The following is an 18796-nucleotide window of genomic DNA, read 5'->3' on the forward strand; positions in this document are numbered from 1 at the left end:
CCTAGGCAACTTCACTAATTCAGGCAAACTAGTTGGATTCCCTGAAGTTACATGGAGTGAACAGTCTACTGTGTATTCTGGGATTCCTAGAAAATCTAGGGCTTGTTTACAAAGCGCTAGTTTTAAAAATAAATAAATCTTATTTCTTGTGAATGATAGTAAATGCTGGTAGTAACCTAATCATTATCTTCAAATACTCAAAGTATCCTTCCAAGATTCATAAAGGATTTTGGGGTTTTTTGGGTTTTTTTTGTTGGTCCTATAAACGCAACAAGGATGGTAGGTTTTTATAGCAATGAGAAATGATCATAAATATTGTAAAGCATGGTTATTTTTCCCTCTCTGTTAAGACGTGTTGATTCATGTTGGCATCCAACAAAGATGTGTTAAATTTGAAAATTAATTTATGCTTATTGACAGATAAGAACTTGTGCTCCTGTTTATTTATTGAGGTTTTTAGAGTATCACCACCACCCCCCACCACCCCACCCCCCAAAAAAAAAGCCTTTAGAACACCCCTCCCCCCCCACCAATTCATTCTGCTTTTTCTTACTGTCCATCATAAAGGGGTAGTACCGCTACTGCTAAATTTCATTTCTTTTGTTTTACACTTTTTGCCAAAAGATCCCCAGGGTCAAAAGAATGCTAATTGTATTGAGTTGGCATGCAGCTGGCTTGAAATTGTTCTCCATTCTTTTTTCTCCTTTTCTGTCCACATTTTCCAAATCGCCCACAGATTTATGAATATGATACTGGCCTTCAAATTTTGTCAAATAAAAAGTAGTTTTAAATGAAATTTATTCTCAGCCATTGTTGCATGCATCATGGTCTAGGGGTTACATTATATTTTACATTTTGTTAATGTAATAATACAGTATGGACTGGAGAAAGAATTGCAGCATGTGTTTTCATTTTAATGTTGTAGAAAAGACTATTTGTAAGTAGCATTTTTGAGGATATTTCGTTCAGGATATTGGGTGTTCTGAAAACAAACCTGTAGAGATCATGCAATATGTTCTGCCTTTGGAAAGTCAGGTGAAGTGGTGTTGATCAGTTGATCAGTGTAAGTTGATCAGTTTTATGGGAGGGGGCAAACGCGCTGGGGAAGGGTGCTAAAACTATGGGCAAATGTTTTCAGTTTAATACAGTTTATTTCAGTGAGAATTTATAGCACTTTTGTTTTTTCTCTTTCAGATTACAGCAAAAGCAGCTGTCATTTTTGTTACACTTCAGTATAATGTTACCATTCCTGCCACAGGTATGTATTTTGCAGGAGGTTAGTTATGAGACACTGTATTCGGACATTATTAGTATGCCGTACTTTTTAGACTGAGGGTAAGTGAATTTGTCAATTTGAATAGATAATAAGCAATTTTCAAGGACTTCACTTTATTTTTGGTAAAACTCCATTTTAATTAATTAGGTTAGGGACAGTGTTTCTGTTCTGCTGGATTCATCATTCGTGTTAAAACACCATCTGAGTGGTAGATAAGTTCACATTAATTCTTACTCTGGTTTTGCAAGTGACAATCTTTACTAGTCGAAGCGGTGTGACAGTTCAACATAACTTTATAGTCCCCTTTCAATGCATTTGGGTAAGCTTCCTAAGTGCACTTAAGTTTTCATTTTTATAGTACATCTTTCCAGAACCAAATTTAGTTTTGATGTGATGGAAAAGATGACTATAAACAATCTAGTGATCTAGCTTATGATGGCAGTTTAATTTGACTTCTAGTTGTTCAGCTGACTACAAACTACTTCTGTCTGAAAGGTTCCACTTTGAGAAACAAACTTGTTAGCCGCTAAACTGTATTGGTGCCTAACAGTTAATTTTCTTTGTCTTTCAGAAGAACAATCTGCAGAAACAATCTCTCTCTATCACTATGGCATCAAAGACTTGGCTACGATTTTCTTTTACATGCTTGTAGCAATAATCATACATGCTATAATTCAGGAGTACGTGCTGGATGTAAGTACAAAATATTAATTCCTTTCATCAAGATAATTGTCATGTTTTAATTAGACTTTAAGACAATAATAAAAGTAAACTTTTGCATTAAAACTCTTAACTGTTAAAACATATATTGAAACTTTTAGATATTCTAATGCAGTTAACAGGTAAATGTTAAGTACTACAGCATATAAATAACAATGGACTTCCATTTCAGAAAATTAACAGGAAAATGCACTTTTCAAAAACAAAGCATAGCAAGTTCAATGAGTCTGGGCAACTCAGTGCATTCTACCTTTTCTCCTGTGTTTGGGGAACAAGTATTCTTGTCTCTGTAAGTATGATTTCTCTTCTGTTTGTATTAGGAGATTACAAGAACTTCACTTACGATGATGATAAATAAGTTTTTGGCTTATTTTTCTGGTTTTAGCTGGTTTTAATATTAAAGGGGGGACAAGTTTAGGGATTCTGTGTGGGTTGTTTAAAGTCCAATAGTGTTACTGTTGCTCAGTCTGAGTTAATTTGATTTACTGTCAACTGAATAAGGTAAAACTTTTTAACTCTTTTGTGGTACTTCATTCTCTGTAGTTTTTCTGTGTTGGCTTATTAGTGTAAAATAAACATGAAAAAAGCGTCATACATAGCATTTTGGTGGTCTAGGGAATGGGTGTATGGACAGATTGCTGTAAGCTCAGGTGAGTGTGTGCTTTCAGATGACGTGCTCTTTGCTAGTGGCTGTATGTGTATGAGCTTAGTTTCAAAAAAGGGGAAGAGTATGATGGTTTTTTTTTTTTCCCCCCTTAACATAATGGCTCCTGAAAAAACTTTCCTTAGTTAAGCTCAAAGCTTGTCAGCAGTTTTCAAGGGAAGACTTACGGCTGTAGTGATGCTGGAATAACCTCGATCTCATAAGGACACTCTATCTTGAATGAACACTTGGTTTGTTTGGTTGCTTTTTATTTTTCTAAGCCAATACAGCTGTCTTTTGGTTTTTTTGTTTTGTTTTTTTTTTTAAAGGAAATGTATTGATCTGCAGCTTTTATGTGTGTGTGTGTGGATGTGTGCATGTTTGTATGTACACATGTGCATATACGTAAATACATACATGTATGTATGTTCATTCATTATTTCTGAGTAGGAAGTAACATCTTTGAAATTTATTGGGGTTTTTTGTTCTTTGTTTTTTTTTAGGAGAACTATATATCAGATCCAACCTCTCTGTGGAGGGACTATCCGCACACTCTGATTCCGTAAGGCCTCTTCTTAGAGGATTGTTGGGGAGAGGAGGGAGTGTTTTAAACTCAGGGCGTGTCACATACCACCTGTGTAGAATAAGTAGTCTGTAAAACTACATCAGTCACTAATGTATTTTTGCTTGTATTTATGGAGGAACTTGATTCTCTGTCAATTTGTAGCATACAGAGTTGTCTTTCTGTAGGCTGTTATTTAAAGAATTAAGTTTTTGCAAGCTTTTTTTGTCTTAATGATTTTGTTAATAAGTAATATTCTTCAATTCTTTCTATATTGTGCAGGTTTCAAATGAAGTTTTTCTACATCTTACAGTTGGCATACTGGTTTCATGCTTTTCCAGAATTGTACTTTCAGAAAACTAAAAAAGTAAGTTCAAAATGTAAATCGAAATAACTCCAAACAAAACGACTCAAACAGTGGAATAGTTAATTTCTTTTGGACTTGCAGAGTAATGTGTTACCCTAGATTTCCTACCCTGTTCTTATTTGTGTTACCCATTTTTCCTGATGGAATTTTGGGTGCTCAAATGTCCGCGTGAGAAGGTACGTTTTTTCTTTTCCGTTAAATCCTGTATTTCTAACTGCAATAAAATCGCTGTGTATCTGTTGTGTAAATAAAAAATATTAGTGTTTCTCATCTACTAAAAGAATCTTCCCTTGAGCAAATGAATGTGAGATTTTCTTTTCAAATTCTTTTTTTTTTGTTTCTTGTAATTAGTAGTCTGAATAGTCTCATTGAAATCTAGAATTGCTTCATGAATCATGATACAAGTGTAGAATATAAGCAGTGAATAATTTGATAAATCCAAGGAATGTTAACTCTGGGATTTGATTTAAATACCGCTGTCCTCAGCAGAAGTTGTATATTGAGATTTTTCAATGCTCAATTTTTAACAGCATCCTTTCCCCCGTAAGAGTTTTCTGTCTTGGGGTTCTCAAAACACTGAGTTTACTGTAGATTTTTTGTAGCACGCTTTTTGCTTTCCTGGACTAATTTAAGTAGTCTCTTTGCATGTTTTTGTTCAGGCTTATTTTGCATATGCAGTTTCCTTTTTAAACTTTTATGTTTTAAACCCTTCAACATGGCTTCACCAAGGGCAAATCATGCTTGACTAATTTAGTGGCCTTCTACAGTGGAGTGACTGCATCAGTGGATGAGGGAAGAACTACTGATGCCATCTACCTGAACTTCTGTTAAGACTTTTGATATGGTCCCCCACAGCATTCTTACCTCTAAATTGGAGAGAGATGGATTTGATGGATGGACTGTTAGATGGATAAAGAACTGGCTGGATGGCTGCTTCCAAAGAGTTACAGTCAGTGGCTCAATGTCCAAGTGGAATCCAGTAACAAGTGGTGTGCTTCAAGGGGCCATACTGGGACCAGTGCTATTTAATATCTTCATCAACGACATAGACAGTGGGATCGAGTGCACCCTCAGCAAATTGGCAGATGACACCAAGCTGAGTGGTGTGGTTGGTTTGCTTGAGGGAAGGGATGCGATCCAGAGGGATCTTGTCAAAGGAGTGGGCCCGTATGAACCTCATGAAGTTCTGCACGGCCAAGTGCAAGGTTCTGCACCTAGGTTATGGGAATCCCCAACAGCAATACAGGGATTGAGAGCAGCCCTGCCGAGAAGGACTTGGGGGTACTGGGGGATAAAAAATTGGACATGAGCCAGCAATGTGCGCCTCCAGCCCAGAAAGCCAGTCGTATCCTGGACTACATAAAAAGAAGCATGGCCAGCAGGTCGAGGGAAGTGATTCTGCCCCTCTGCTCTGCTCTGGTGAGACCCCTCGTGGAGTACTGCGTCCAGCTCTGGAGTCCTCAGCACAGGAAAGACATGGACCTGTTGGAGCGGGTCCAGAGGAGGGCCACAAAAATGATCAGAGGGATGGAACACCTCTCCTATGAAGAAAGGCTGAGAGTTACGGTTGTTCAGCCTGAAGAAAAGAAGGCTCTGGGAAGACCTTATTGCGGCCTCTCAATATTTCAAGGGGGCTTATAAGAAAGATGGAGGAAGACTTTTTATCAAGGCCTGTAGTGACAGGACAAGAAGCAATGATTTTAATCTGAAAGAGGGTAGATTTAGGTTAGATAGGAAGAAATTCTTTATGCTGAGGGTGGTGAGACACTGGAACAGGTTGCCCAGAGAACTTGTGGATACCCCTTCATTGGAAGTGTTCAACATCAGGTTGGACAGGGCTCTGAGCAACCTGATCTAGTTGAAGATGTCCCTGCCCATGGCAGGAAGGGTTGGACTAGATGATCTATAAAGGTCCCTTCCAGCCCATACCATTCTGTGATTCTGTTGTTGCTCTGTAACTAGACTGCGTATCTGCTGCCAGAGTTCTGCTTTATTCAAGAAAATGAAACATACATGTTAGGTAACTGTAGGTCTTTGTTCTAGAGCCTAGAAGAGGTTTGGGAAAATAGTAATGAGATGCTTTGTTTTCATGCCGATCAGGTGCAGTATAAACACTGATGTTTTGCAGATACACTGCAGCTGATGTTCCCATGTTGCGCTAGTGATATCTCTTGAATTTGACTTCATATCCCAAGTGTGGAGTTTTTTAATAATTTCATGAAAGCTGTCACAAATGGCAGAACTGCTGTATTTTGAATAGTAGTGTTTTACTGGGTCACTGCTTGGAATTTTGGCCTCTGTCTTTTGCATTAAGTTTTGAGAGTGATAGTTCATTTGTTTTAGCAAGTTCATAGTTGATATTTCTTTCACCACAGTTTAACCTCTGCCATCTTGGCTTCTCTGCCTTATTCCTTTTCTTGAAGGAACTGGCTGCTTTTACTCAGGTCTAGTTGTCTGCACTGCTGACGTAGACAAGAAGTTCTTAACTCAGCTTTCTGTATAGTAGTGTATACCTCCACCTGCGTTATTCCAGTAGGCCTTCAGTCTCTGACAGTTTGTCTAAGCAGGCAGCATGGGCTATTTAAATGTTACCTCAGTTCTGAAGATAAAGTGCAAAAGGCTCGTCCTGGTAGTACTTTGAGAAACTGAGCATTTGTACTGACTATTTGCTAATTTGTCTGAAAGAACTCATTTTTTTTGTTTTCTTTCAGATCGTTTAGTGTAGATCTTTCTCTATCTGTTTTCTTACTCTGTGTGTGTGTGTGTGGTTTGCTGTTGTCACAAGTGTTTGATTCTGTGCTTTTGTTGGCTTTGAGGTGGCGTATTGCGTAACATAGCATAGATCTTACAAGATTAAATTTTTAGGCCTTTTTTTCATTACATGTATACAAGACAAAGCTGGAGCCTCTTGCTTGAAGTTTAGGGAATCTTTCCAAAAAGTAGGAATTTCTTCAGCACAACTGAATGTACTCTGCATACCTCTTCAAGACAGATTTTTATTGTGATCTAGCATACTTTAGTGATTCTTTTCTTCACAGATGGCACCTTCTGCTTTCATTGTGCTGTGTGTCTATACCTGAATTCATGTGTCTCCCTTTTTATTATTTCGTCTCCGTGAAGTGTTCAATTGAATGGGGCTGGCTAAAACCTAACTTGAAGTGTGACCATGTGGCTCAGCGTGACTGGTTAATAACGTTCTTCTCTGTATTTGCCAGCAACGGTGTGCCAGAATGTTAGATGATCTTGAATTTTTAAAATAGGTGTCTACACTTGGAAACCTTTTCATTTTGGTTCATAAATTGTTATTTTATTTCTGTAGCAATCTGACAGAATCTGATGGGCAGCAAACGTGCAACTGTACAAAGTTATCTGATGATACAGTAATACCGAACAAGTACTGTAATAGTACAAATTCACAGTAGTCATATCAAATAAAAACAGGTCCTTTTAAAAAGCATCTTTTTGATGTTTGATGTGTTTTCTCACATAGCGTATGTCTAAGATACCGAATGTTATTAGTAAGTAAGCAATAAGTTATGTGTGGAATTAGATGGTCTAGGCTGAGTAATTCAATGTCAGAACAGGCCACGTTAAGGTAGCTGATAAACCAAGAAGAATTTCCAAGACTAGGAATAGTTTGTAGTAATATATAATATTGTACAATAATGTATAACATTGTGTGTAACGCATAATTACTTTTTTCTTCCTAATAGGAAGATATCTTTCGCCAGATTGTCTACATTGGACTTTATCTCTTTCATATTGCTGGAGCCTATCTCCTGAAGTAAGTCAACTGTAAACTTTTGCTGGCTTCATTCGCTGACTTAAACATCTAACAACATTTCTGAATGTTTGTTTTATTTGTTTTGATAGTCTGACCCATCTTGGACTTGTTCTTCTGGTATTGCATTACTTCGTTGAATTTCTTTTCCACATATCCCGTCTTTTCTACTTCAGTGATGAAAGATACCAGAAAGGGTAAGTAGTCTTTATCTTTTAAATTAATGTAATTTCTGTCTCAAAACTTGTACATTTAACTAACCAGAAAACAAAACTACAAGAAAGTTCAAACGGTGTTTCCTTACAGGTCACAGTTCTCCAGACTAGTTTTAGTATTTATATCTCTAAAAAAAAAAACCTTTTTTTTTTTACCTTATTTGCCTATTTAATTGAATGTTAGTAGCAGTATAAAATGAAATAAAATCCTACACTACGTACTAATATTAAAAAAAAAATTTAGAGAAAGGAACAGCATAGGTTGCTAATAGAGCCAGTTCTATAGGAACTAATAACATGCTTATGTTTTAATAGTAATGGAAAGCACTTTCCGTTGAGTTGAAATTAGTTTTCGGAACATACTTTTGGTTTGTAGAAAAGGATTCTACAAAAGTGAGGCAGGGCTTTTCTTGCTTTTTGTCTTCTGTGAGTACTAGAAATACAAGACTAGGATAGGTGCAAAATAATGAATTTAGGTAAGTTCTTAAATTTCAAACGAATTCACATGGTGAAGAGTAAACAGTTGCATTGTTAGTACTTGTGTTGTGAACGGAAAATTCATTTCGTGTTTGTGATGTTTTTCTTTGTAGATTTTCACTGTGGGCAGTTCTTTTTGTTTTGGGAAGGCTTCTCACCTTGATTCTCTCAGTCCTCACTTTTGGCTTTGGACTGGCAAGAGCAGAAGATCAGCAGCTGAATTTCAGTACTGGAAACTTTAATATCCTGGCTGTTAGGTATAGTAAACTTTGAACGGTTCTTAAGCATGGGCTGTAAACTTGTGTTAAATACACAATATAAATGGTATGGTATTAATGCTAGTAATTCTGAATGGTTAGGTGTTTTCATGCAACTGATAGGTTCAATAGGAATAGCTTCTGTAACAAACTTGCAAGGCACAGTGAAATGAATTGAAGAATTTACAGTCTAGAGCTGAGAAATCCATAACTCATTTTTTGTCAGAAAAAACAGAATTAAAAGGAATGTCCAATTACAGAGATTACTTTCAAATGTTTTAGAGTTAGTGAATTGAATTATAGATATAGTTGCAGTGGGTTTATCTGTAGAGGTCAAGGCATTATGCCCTGAGCATCTTTGGTCCTGGTTGAAGATTCCTACTTCTTTCTCTGCCTTTATTATGGCTCCTACTGCTGCTATGTGATGCAGAATGTTCAGCCAACCACCTGGCCTCTTTATGAATTAAATCCCGAAAAGGAAGTTATTAAAACATTGACAATGTCAGCATTACCCTGCAGAATTGATACTCAGAACTGCAAGACTGTCTTAAACCATTTTCAGCTGTTACTACGTGGTATCTTGAGAGTAATACTGAGAAAGGAGAAAGCAGGAAAGAAAAGTAGTGCTTCCCAGTTTTGATGGAGGGGCAAAGACCTCACTCTCACTGTGTATCTAGTTTTGTTCAGCTGTGCTAAGTCCAGTTGCCCTGTGTGAGCTAACTCTTGCATGGCTTAGAAAATGGATATTGCTAGGAGGACGGGGGGAAACACACACACACAAAAAAAATGCCCAACCTTGAACTTTTACAAATTCATGTTATCTAGAAGGAATCACTCTAATGTGTTTGAGGAACTTGAGTAAAAAGGCAGTTTATGACATATAAAAACTATCTGAGGTGGTGTTCTGCTTTCCTTTTCTATTTGAATAATGAGATAAACTTACTGATAAACTTTTACCTGTGTTTTGTTTCTAGAATCAGTGTGCTAGCCTCCATCTGCATGGCTCAAGCATTTATGATGTGGAAGTTCATTAATTTCCAGCTTCGGAGGTGGAGAGAGCATTCTTCTTCTCAGCCTCAGTCAGTGAAAAAGAAGTTTGTAACAGCTAAAGGAAAGACCTCCAGAAAAGAGAGAGGTTTGTATTTTCGGTTTTTCTGTTGCCTTGACTTCTCAAAAACAACTTTAGGTAATGGTGAGCCTTTTTTTAATATAATTACTAAAGAAACATTTTATGTTTCAGTTGCAAGTGAGATGACTTGGTTACAAAAACAATATTGGTGAATATTGTTGTGGATTGTTTTTTTTTAATTAAAAAAATTCACTATATATTAATTGTTTGATTTTTCTCTTCTAATTGACTGAAGGAATTACCATTTCTTTTGTTAATGCAACATGAGATTGTTATTATGTCTAATTTTATTACTTGAGCAAAATATGTCATGCTTATGTTTTGTTCCCTTATAAAAGGAAACAGACACATTTTTAGATCTGTTCTCACAATCAATTACTTCCAAATTTTTCTTGCAATTGATTTCAAGCTTGTTTTTTATTGCCACTAAGCTCTGAGGTTTTAGGGCAAGGAGATGGTTTGATGATCCAGTAAAATGATCCAAAGCTTATATTGGACTGTTTTTACTAAAAACAAAATTTTGATACTTCTTTTAAGGGGAGATTGTTAACTACTTACTACTCTAAACCTGTGTAGAAGCATTTGGAAATGAACTAATGACTGCAGGTTTGACTTCTTGATTATGTCACACTTTTTTTATGGAAAGGGCATGAAAGATGAACGAAATGCTTCTTCCTCCAAGGAAAATTATGTGCTCTATTAAAAAAAAAAATCCCCACACTTCAGTATGTGTGTTGTACCAACAGTTAAACTTCTGTATATTTAATTGCTAGCTTGAATAACTTCCACACTTTTTTGAAAAAACTGCTTGAGTCATTTCAAAAGCTTATTTCAGCATGATCCTTTGCCACCAATCATGTATTGCCAACCTGTTCCACTTTCTGATCTATTGAATGTAACCGTGTGTGAAGATCATTTGCCCTGAGAACTAAGGTTTGTGGTCAGAGATCAATTCAGTGATTTGTTTTGGTTTGGGGTTTTTTTCGGGTTTCTTTTTTAATAAAATCATGTGCTTTAGAGTGTTTCTGTACTCCCTTTTGATGATTTGTAATTATCACAACTTGGCTTTTCTGTATTGTTGGGGTTTTTTTGTTTTCATCAGAAAATCCAGTTGGACTTTTTTTAATTGATTGAAGGTAGTTTCCTATGTAGATGTCCTACTTAATCAGAGCTTCATGTTCATTGTGTCTTACTAGGTTTTTTGTGGAATTAATTTAAATCTTCTATGACAAATATTTTTAAAGCATAAACTTAAATGGCATTTCAATCAGTGAGTCAAAAATGTAGTAGCTTTTCAAAATCTTTTAAAACTATTTCATTCATCTAATTTGGTGAATTTGCTGGTTTTCACCCAACTTCAGTGGAGACTTGCAAGTGGTAAACGAATAGTGAAAAAGGCAGTTAATTGGACTTGTGGTTTAATTCACAAAATAATTGAGTTATGCCTGTTTTAAAGACTGGGGAATTTTACAGCTTATTTTAAATGGAAAGAAAAGAACTTTAAAATCTGAAAGGTTAGTGTTGTTTCACATTCTTCTGTTTTGAAGATTCCTGTAATGTTATCTGTTCAGAACACTCGCACAGGATGCAGCAAGACAGTGTTTTTAAAAGAGTAATATATGCAATTAAACAGTTTAAAACAGTCTTTTTTTTTTTTTTTTTCTTTTCTTTTTTTGTGGTTGGATGGATTTTGGGGAGCCAGGGCACAATGAAATGTGTTACTTTTAGACTGTGCCAAAAGCAAGAAATGACAGTAGAAAAATCCTACTGGTGATGTAGGTGGGGTACCCAGGCACATGCTGATTCTTGTTCTTTGTTTTACTTTCACTTGTTTTGACTTAACTGTTTAAGAAAATATGATTTCAGTTAGCTGGCTTGGGTCTAGCTCATTGTTTGTAAGCTTCTTGATTTAAGAATAACACAAACTTTTTGAAAAGTATCCAAAGACTACCTTATGTAGGCTTAAAATGGTGTGTCATTTACAACCAAATATGTTGGATAGACTTTGACTGTTCCTATGTGACTAACTGGGCCGGTGTCTGGTCTCATTCTCATGTATGTTTCTGATTTTTTTTTTTTTTTTTTTAGTCGCTTTTTTTGCATAAATGGGAGCATTTGGGTGTAGTGGGGGAAAAAGGGAGAACAGTTGGTTTTGTGGATTGGCCACACTCTTGTGTGGCAACACATCTGCAGATGGAAAACATTAATTTAGCCAGTTATTTGTACAAAAAACCCACAATGGTTGCTTGAAGTCAGAATGATACTGTAAGTTGGAGCAGCGATGTTAAGCAGCAAGCATTATAGCTGGCTATGAACCCTGCTCTTCAGATCTGTTTTATAAATATGGTTACTGTCAGGAAACATCTCTGCTGCCTTGGGTTGTGGTGACACTGAATAAAGGGGATACTTGTAGTTCACAATGGTATCATGTTGCTCCATTTTACTGTAAGTTGTGTGCATTATAAATCCATAGATTGTGGGTCATTGTTCCAGGGAAAATTTTTGCTATCGAATAGTCACTGTGGTACTTGTACAGATTGAGACCTCAAGGTGCTTGTACTCTTGAGACCTTTAAGTTGGCCCAGAAGTGGGATAGAAATAGAGAGTTGCAGCTGGTAACATGTTCTTGCTTTGTCTTCTTAGATAGGTGCCTGGTCTTGTGCCTGAACTCTTTCCATGTACATATACTCATCTCAAATCTAACTAGTGTTTTACTTCTGTCAATCCTACCTAATAAATATCTTCATCAGAACATAAATGAATTGTATATGTTAACGTATATACTTAAAAAATTGTGTGTGTATGTGTATATAAAGATTTCCTATATATATGAAAAGCTTGTAAAGGTTAAGTGAAGGAGTGTAATTTTAGCAAGAATTAAAACATGAAATAGGTGGGATAAACAATAAAGACCTATACCAGGGAATTGTGTGTATACTGTGTGTCTCCAAAATTTCACAGGACAGTCTCATCTACACGTTGGGTATTTTACTTTTTAAGCTGGTCTTGATTTTCAGTCTAGATGTATATAATGAGCACATTTCAGTGTCTGTCCATGTCAGGAAACTGGACTTTATCGTAGTAAACTTTAAATTTTGCACTTTGTAAAGGCTTCATTATACTGTTGCATTATGAATGATAATGATGAGGTTTAACAAAGAAGATACATGAGAAAAGAAGTTAAAAGACTGCTTGTATAGGACCTACAAAAATGTAATAAAATATAAAGCGTCTCATTGTATTTGAAAAATGTTTTCTTTTTTTTTCTAGAAAATGGAATAAATGGAACAGTGACCTCAAATGGAGCAGACTCGCCTCGTAGCAGGAAGGATAAATCCTCGTAAAACTGGGTTTTATTAAGTTAATTGACTAATGTCCCCAAAGAATCTGCTTTTTACATGGATGGCCCTTCAGCACTAGAGATGTTATGGATTAAAGAAAACACGATTCATGGGTTTTGATTATTGCTGTTGTTTTGAGAAACTTTTTTTAAAAGCCATTTTGACTAAGGAAAACGGTTTATCTGTCTTCAAATACTTGGGTGGGGGGATACAACACTTTTTAAATAACATTGACACTTTTAAAAACATTTATTGTGATGAAATAACTTCACTTAATGAGGATCACTGTTGCAACATATTATTTCCTTCCAGTTTTTGTAATCTTGGTGATACACATACTGTTTTACCAACTTCACGTTTTCCAAGTTCTTCAAGAAGTATTGCAAAATTGAAGTAAAAACTTAGTATGCATTTTCAGATACTCTGGCTTTTCAGTTCATTATCTTGATTCAAATTTACAGTTCAAATTGGGATTCTGAGACCACACCGATAAACCTCTTTATTTTGTAGTTGTTAGCTACACAATGTCTACTCTAAGAATTGCCCCATATCATTAAAACAAAACTGAACCAATTGGAAATGTTGCAGAGTCTTATTGTTTGTTGGTTAGAAATCTCTTACGAGGAACAAAAAACCTTTTTGAGATACAGCTTTAGCACTTGAAAATTAGAAGGGAGCGTGTATGGTCATAGAAAGTTGATCTGAGTAGCACTGTTAACTCCTATCTGTGCTTTTAAAGCGTAGGTATCTTGGAGAATTAGTGTGCGTTGGACCTTTGAAAACTTGTCTGTCTGATTTTAGAGGGTGGAGGTTCTTACAATGTGGTGTTGTGTTTGTTTTAGGAGGCACTTAATGCTCCATGAAGAGGGAATTTATTAGATAAATGGATCAAGTTATGAGAAACATTCCTTTATTCTAACTGCTTTGCTTTGTTTCACCTCTGTTAGGAAATAGTTTGATTTCTCCTATATATATTTTTATGAAAAAATATTTAAAAGCTACAACTTCTTAAAACTGATTTATTGTGCCCTTTGCTACGACTGGAAAAATCTCAATTTAAGACTTTTTCCATTATCTTTCATAATTGTATTAAATGTGAAGCTTTGTCCAGTTAATTTTCCAGTTTAACATGCCGTTAATGTTTCCTCTGTACCCTTTTGTAATGGGTATAATTCAACCCATTTCACTTGAGAATGAGTTAGAGATTTAATTCAGTCTTAAGTTGCTAAATTAGTCTTCCAAGTTAACCCAATTATTGGACTGCTTATTGATTGAGAGGAGTAATTATGAGCAATCAAGCTGATAAATAAAATAGTTTTAATTAAAAACTGTTACTATATTTGAGTTTATACCCAACAAAATAATAAATCTGCATTCTGTATCTTCTACGGTTCAGTTGCTTACTATACAGAACAAAAGTTTCTAGTACAAAATCTTCACTACAAGTAACTATCCATTCTTCAATCGTTTAGTGCTATTTAGAGTTATTGCAGTATAATTTATTATATGTTTCGGCTAATTTCAGTCACAGTTCCCGAGTACTTGCTTCACAGCTCCTGAAGTGGACTTGACAGACTTGGACTTGCTTAGCTTGTGAACTCTGGGGCAACATGCCCTGTAATATGCTCAGTCTGCTTCAGTGGAAGTAACTATACCATGTCTTGATTTGAATAAATAAAATTCAAGTGGTGAAACTGTGAATCTATCTGATCTGACCATGAAACTGGAAAATTGGAACTCAGAAATTTTGAGGGAATTGCATACATTAAATGCTGCACAAAATCATGTTCAGTGTCTGATGTTTCTAAGAAGACCTTCATAGATTCTGTGTGCCTTGCTCTCAAGTTGCACCTTAAGCCAAAAGGGGCAAATTTTTAAAGTTTCTAGTCTGGTACTTTGACTCTAAATCTGTTTGCTTGTGATACCTGGTTGTACTGGGGCTGTCGAAATCATAAAGGGTGGAGGAACAAATTATGAAGGGAGCTTTTAAGGTACTGCTTGAGATCTTTAAGACTTACTGGAGTCTGAGGATTGTAATAGTTTTTTCCCTGCGGCAAACTGTTTCTTGTAAACCTCATTCTTTGGCACAGTAGTCTTGAAATGTAAACTTCAGGTTCACTTCCAAAAACTTCAAAAGAGTATATTTTTACCTGTTAATACTGACATGGCTGTTTGTCTCCTTTTGGCCTTATGGATGTTCTCGGCCTTTGGACTTTTAAAAAAAATCACTTTGGTTTCCACAATGGCTTAATCTTCATCCTTGCCTTATAGGAGTTGTTGCTTTCTGCCAAGTAATAGAGAATAACTTCAGTTGTTCTAGAATTTGGATAGAGTGTTGAAAGCCAGTATCTTTTGTCTATTTATCATTTTGGATGAGGCAAAAGCAGGAATTTTTAATTTTCTAAATTAATTTTGGGGTGGAAACCCAAGAATTTAGAAGATTTTGAGACTTCTATTTCCAGTTTGATATTACTTGTTTTGGCATAAGATTATTGTTTGCCTGGATAACTTCTTTTGAATTGGTTAAAACTGATTTTCAAATGTTACTGCATTTTGGCTCTCTGTAATCTGGGATTCAGTAACCTGGAGGAAGATTAGTTGTCTAATCATGTTTTCTTCATTAGGGAATCAGGAAAATTAGAAATGGAAATGTCTGAAGAGCTCATCATTATATTCCTATGCCTAATAAAATAATTTTTGTTTAGGCTGTAGTAATTTTTCCTGGTCAATTACCAGGTCCCACAAAGACAAGGCTTTGTCCGTGTAGATGGATTTGAATTGAGTAATTCGTACAGACTGTGGATAGGGTTTGTTGGGTTTGTTTTTTTTTTTCTTAATCCCCCTCTTCCCTGCCCCATCCTGTCAGAACTTTTCAAGACTTACAACAGATGATTTCAAGCCTTTCCCCCTGCCCCAAATATGTGTTTGGTTTGTGTGCCAGAATCTACTATCAAAACCAGTATTTTACTTTTACTAAGTAATTATATGTAACTTCAAAGTACAAACAAGGAATGCGGAGCAGCTGAAATTAATTTTCAGAGTTTTTGTTTTTATCTGGACGTTTTCTCCTCTTGACTAGTTGCAAAGATTGATTTCTCCTGTGTGAATTATTCATGAACGTGGCTCTTTGGAAATACTTTTTTTCGGGTGATCCCATGCCCAAACTTAGGAATGATCAAAGGATTTGCTGTGCAGAGAAAATGCATAGGCTATTTCTACTGACGTTAGAATATGCTGAAAGTAAATTAAGTATGTTGGGATAATGCATTTAGAAAATCAATAGTTATTGGTAAGCATTTGATATTTTTCCTAAATGCTTTTTTCTTTGAAAATTTTAGTTGTGTTTATGGAGTTACATTACCCAGAATTGTAATAACCAGTGTGGTGCTTTGGTACAAGTAATCGGACTTCTGTAAAAAGGGTTAATACACATCTGCAGTCCTTTTGCTCTTTGCAGATTTCTGACTAACTGCACCTGAGGTGATTTTGTTGGGCAAAACTTGATATTAAAGGGAAGGGAGCATTTCCATGGTCAGCTAAGATGAAAGTAATGTAGATTGCTGCCAGAATTGGGGTTCTGTCCCTTGCCTTGTCTAGCACAAGCCTTTCTGGTTGCATGGTGAACTAGATCAGGGAGCTTGTGCGGCTGAAAACTAGCTTGTTTGCTTAGCTGCTTTTCCACTGGTTGGAAAAGCCTGATAGTAATCCTGGAGGTACTCAAGTATTTATGTATAAGCAAAAAGAAAAGATGCAGGGAAAAGGTGAATCAAACTCTAAGGCAGCTACCCCTTTCAATTGTGCATTTGGTTGAAAATTACACTAGATTACAGTGTGAGTTGGGAGATCTCACTGGAGGACTTCCAGTCATCAATACCAGAAGAGAGCTGGTCTATTTGGTAGCTCCTACGTGCCAAACTGTTCAAGTGTAATGGATTTTTGTCAGATATTGTGGGCGGAGGGGAAATACTCATTATGCTTTACTGTACTGAGATACCTTTTATCAGTCATAGTTTTGGGGTTTCCAAGCAGAGCAAGATGATAATGGTGGTGTAGAAATAGGAATTCTGAAAATGTAGTTTCTCTTGGATCAAGAAAACAAGATTACTTTCCTTAACAGCCAGGAAACTGCAGGTTTTTTGCTTTTTGGTGTGGGATTGTTTTTTTCTCCACATGAACCCTTTATTGAAGTAGGTCTTCCAGAGAGCTTTGCAAGGATTGCGCTGTATGCCTGTCTAGGTACGTGGAGGGGAGGGTTGTTTGGTTTCTCTTATTTTGTTTCCCTGTTTTCAAGAAGTTCACCAGCTGATTCCTAGGTCATAGTTGGGTTTGGTTCCGTTTGTGACTCAGCCCTTTGGGCCTGTGTTGTAGAAGATGGAGACTGGCAGCTTCAATAGGCTCCCTATGCAGTGTTGGTCATTGCTGTCCTAATTGTCCTCTGTGGAAAATGTCAGTATTGAAGGGACGTGAACACCAAGTAGAGACAGTCATGATATTTGTAACGTTTACAGGCCAATGAGAGCCTGCATACAGAGATACTGCGTTCCAGGGGGCTGTGGTTTAAAGCCTGGAGGCTGTAGTAATAGTCATCTTGTTATGCAAATACTTAGGTTACTTCCTGTGCAGAGTATAAGAATGTCCTACAAAATTAAGGCTTGGGGAGAATTTAGGAGATCCTTTCAAAAGAGTAAGACTCTTCAAAGAACTGATGTCAGTTATCATCTGCTTATCCTATTGTAATTTCTCACGTTGTTAGTTGTGGATTATCTTTAGAGCACTGGATTAGCCCATGCTTGGTGTTTTGGGTTTTTTTTATACTGTAGGTTGTTGTGGTGGATGTCTGGTGGGTATCCCCTCCTGCCATTGCTCTCTGAACTACTCAGTTTAGGATCTGATAGGCCTAGTTCTGTGCACATTAAGGAATTTGACGTGCTCTTCAGAACTAAAATAGAAGCAGTGCCAGAGTGTTTCTGGATCAGACGTGCAAGAAATAAGCACATCAACATGTAGGGTATCATCAGAACCCACTTAATGGGAACTGAAACTTTTTAGGATGAGTACGTTATGATACAACTTGTATTGCAATGTAGTGTTTGGATATAGCTCGCATCCAGATAGCAAGAGCCTTTGTGGGTGAAACGGAACTGCTACTAGCATCTACAACTTGTCGGTTCCCCTTCTGTGAACGATGGGTGAGGAGTGCTGAGCTGCAGCTGCAGTAGGCTTCTTTCTGCCTTTTAAAGAAGTTCTTTTGATGTTGGCAAGACAAAAGGCAACAACTCTTATTTTCGGGTTTAAGAAAAAGATAAAACATACTACCTAGTTTTGAATCCAATACGCTTGCTCTTAATCTCTTTCTACGTGTCCTGTCACTTTTATTTTAGGTTTCCGCAAATACTTTCTTTTTATCCAGCTCAAGGATGACAAATCTGTGATGTGAGTGCCAGAAATGACAACTCCTTTTTCTTCTTTTTGTGTTTGAAACTTTTTGCAGAATCAGAGCACCTAAAGTGTAGCTTTATAATTTGATAGCTTTTTTGGTATTCATTCTTTGTCCTTATTTATTGTGGTTAACATTAAAGGTCAGGCATTGTCATGCAGCACAACACAGTTGTTACTTCTTCATTCCACACGCAAGTGTGTTAGGCAATTTGATACACTGAAGTGAAGAAATGTATTAGTAAGTCTTGACTGGTTTAGCAGAAATTGGTATTCCTGGATGGTTTTGTTTCCCATATTGCGGTTTGCTGTTATTACCTTTCTCATTTAGGAAACTGGGCACTTAAGATCTCTGAATCTCTAGACTGTAGTTTTGCTGTATATGACTTGAGAAATCATGGTCTAGAACTTGAGTTTTGTGTCTCCTTATATTGGTTATAAATGTTGAAGAATGTATCTTACTTTGTAATTAACAGATAAAAATTCAGCCAATGGTGATAAGAATACTGTAAAGGGGTAGGAATTTCAACTCTTGAACTCCAGACTAGAAGCCAAGCCAAAACTATCTTGTGTTCTCACGCAGGTGATTCCT

The 18796-nt window shown here is 36.4% G+C and overlaps 1 protein-coding gene across 1 annotated transcript; it reads left to right on the forward strand.

The window, feature by feature from the left end:
- Positions 1 to 1173: 1173 nt before the first annotated feature.
- TRAM1 (translocation associated membrane protein 1) lies at positions 1174 to 13568 on the forward strand (the record flags this gene model as incomplete). The annotated part of the gene is made up of 10 exons (XM_009572419.1): positions 1174 to 1258; positions 1848 to 1969; positions 2169 to 2285; positions 3143 to 3201; positions 3484 to 3568; positions 7282 to 7352; positions 7442 to 7546; positions 8155 to 8298; positions 9273 to 9433; positions 12698 to 13568. Coding segments are annotated over 10 exons (1023 nt in total), but the record flags the coding sequence as incomplete, so codon positions are not given.
- Between the last annotated feature and the right edge of the window lie 5228 nt (positions 13569 to 18796).

This window comes from Fulmarus glacialis, unplaced genomic scaffold (assembly GCF_000690835.1).
Source record: "Fulmarus glacialis isolate BGI_N327 unplaced genomic scaffold, ASM69083v1 scaffold8862, whole genome shotgun sequence".
Classification (NCBI taxonomy): domain Eukaryota; kingdom Metazoa; phylum Chordata; class Aves; order Procellariiformes; family Procellariidae; genus Fulmarus; species Fulmarus glacialis.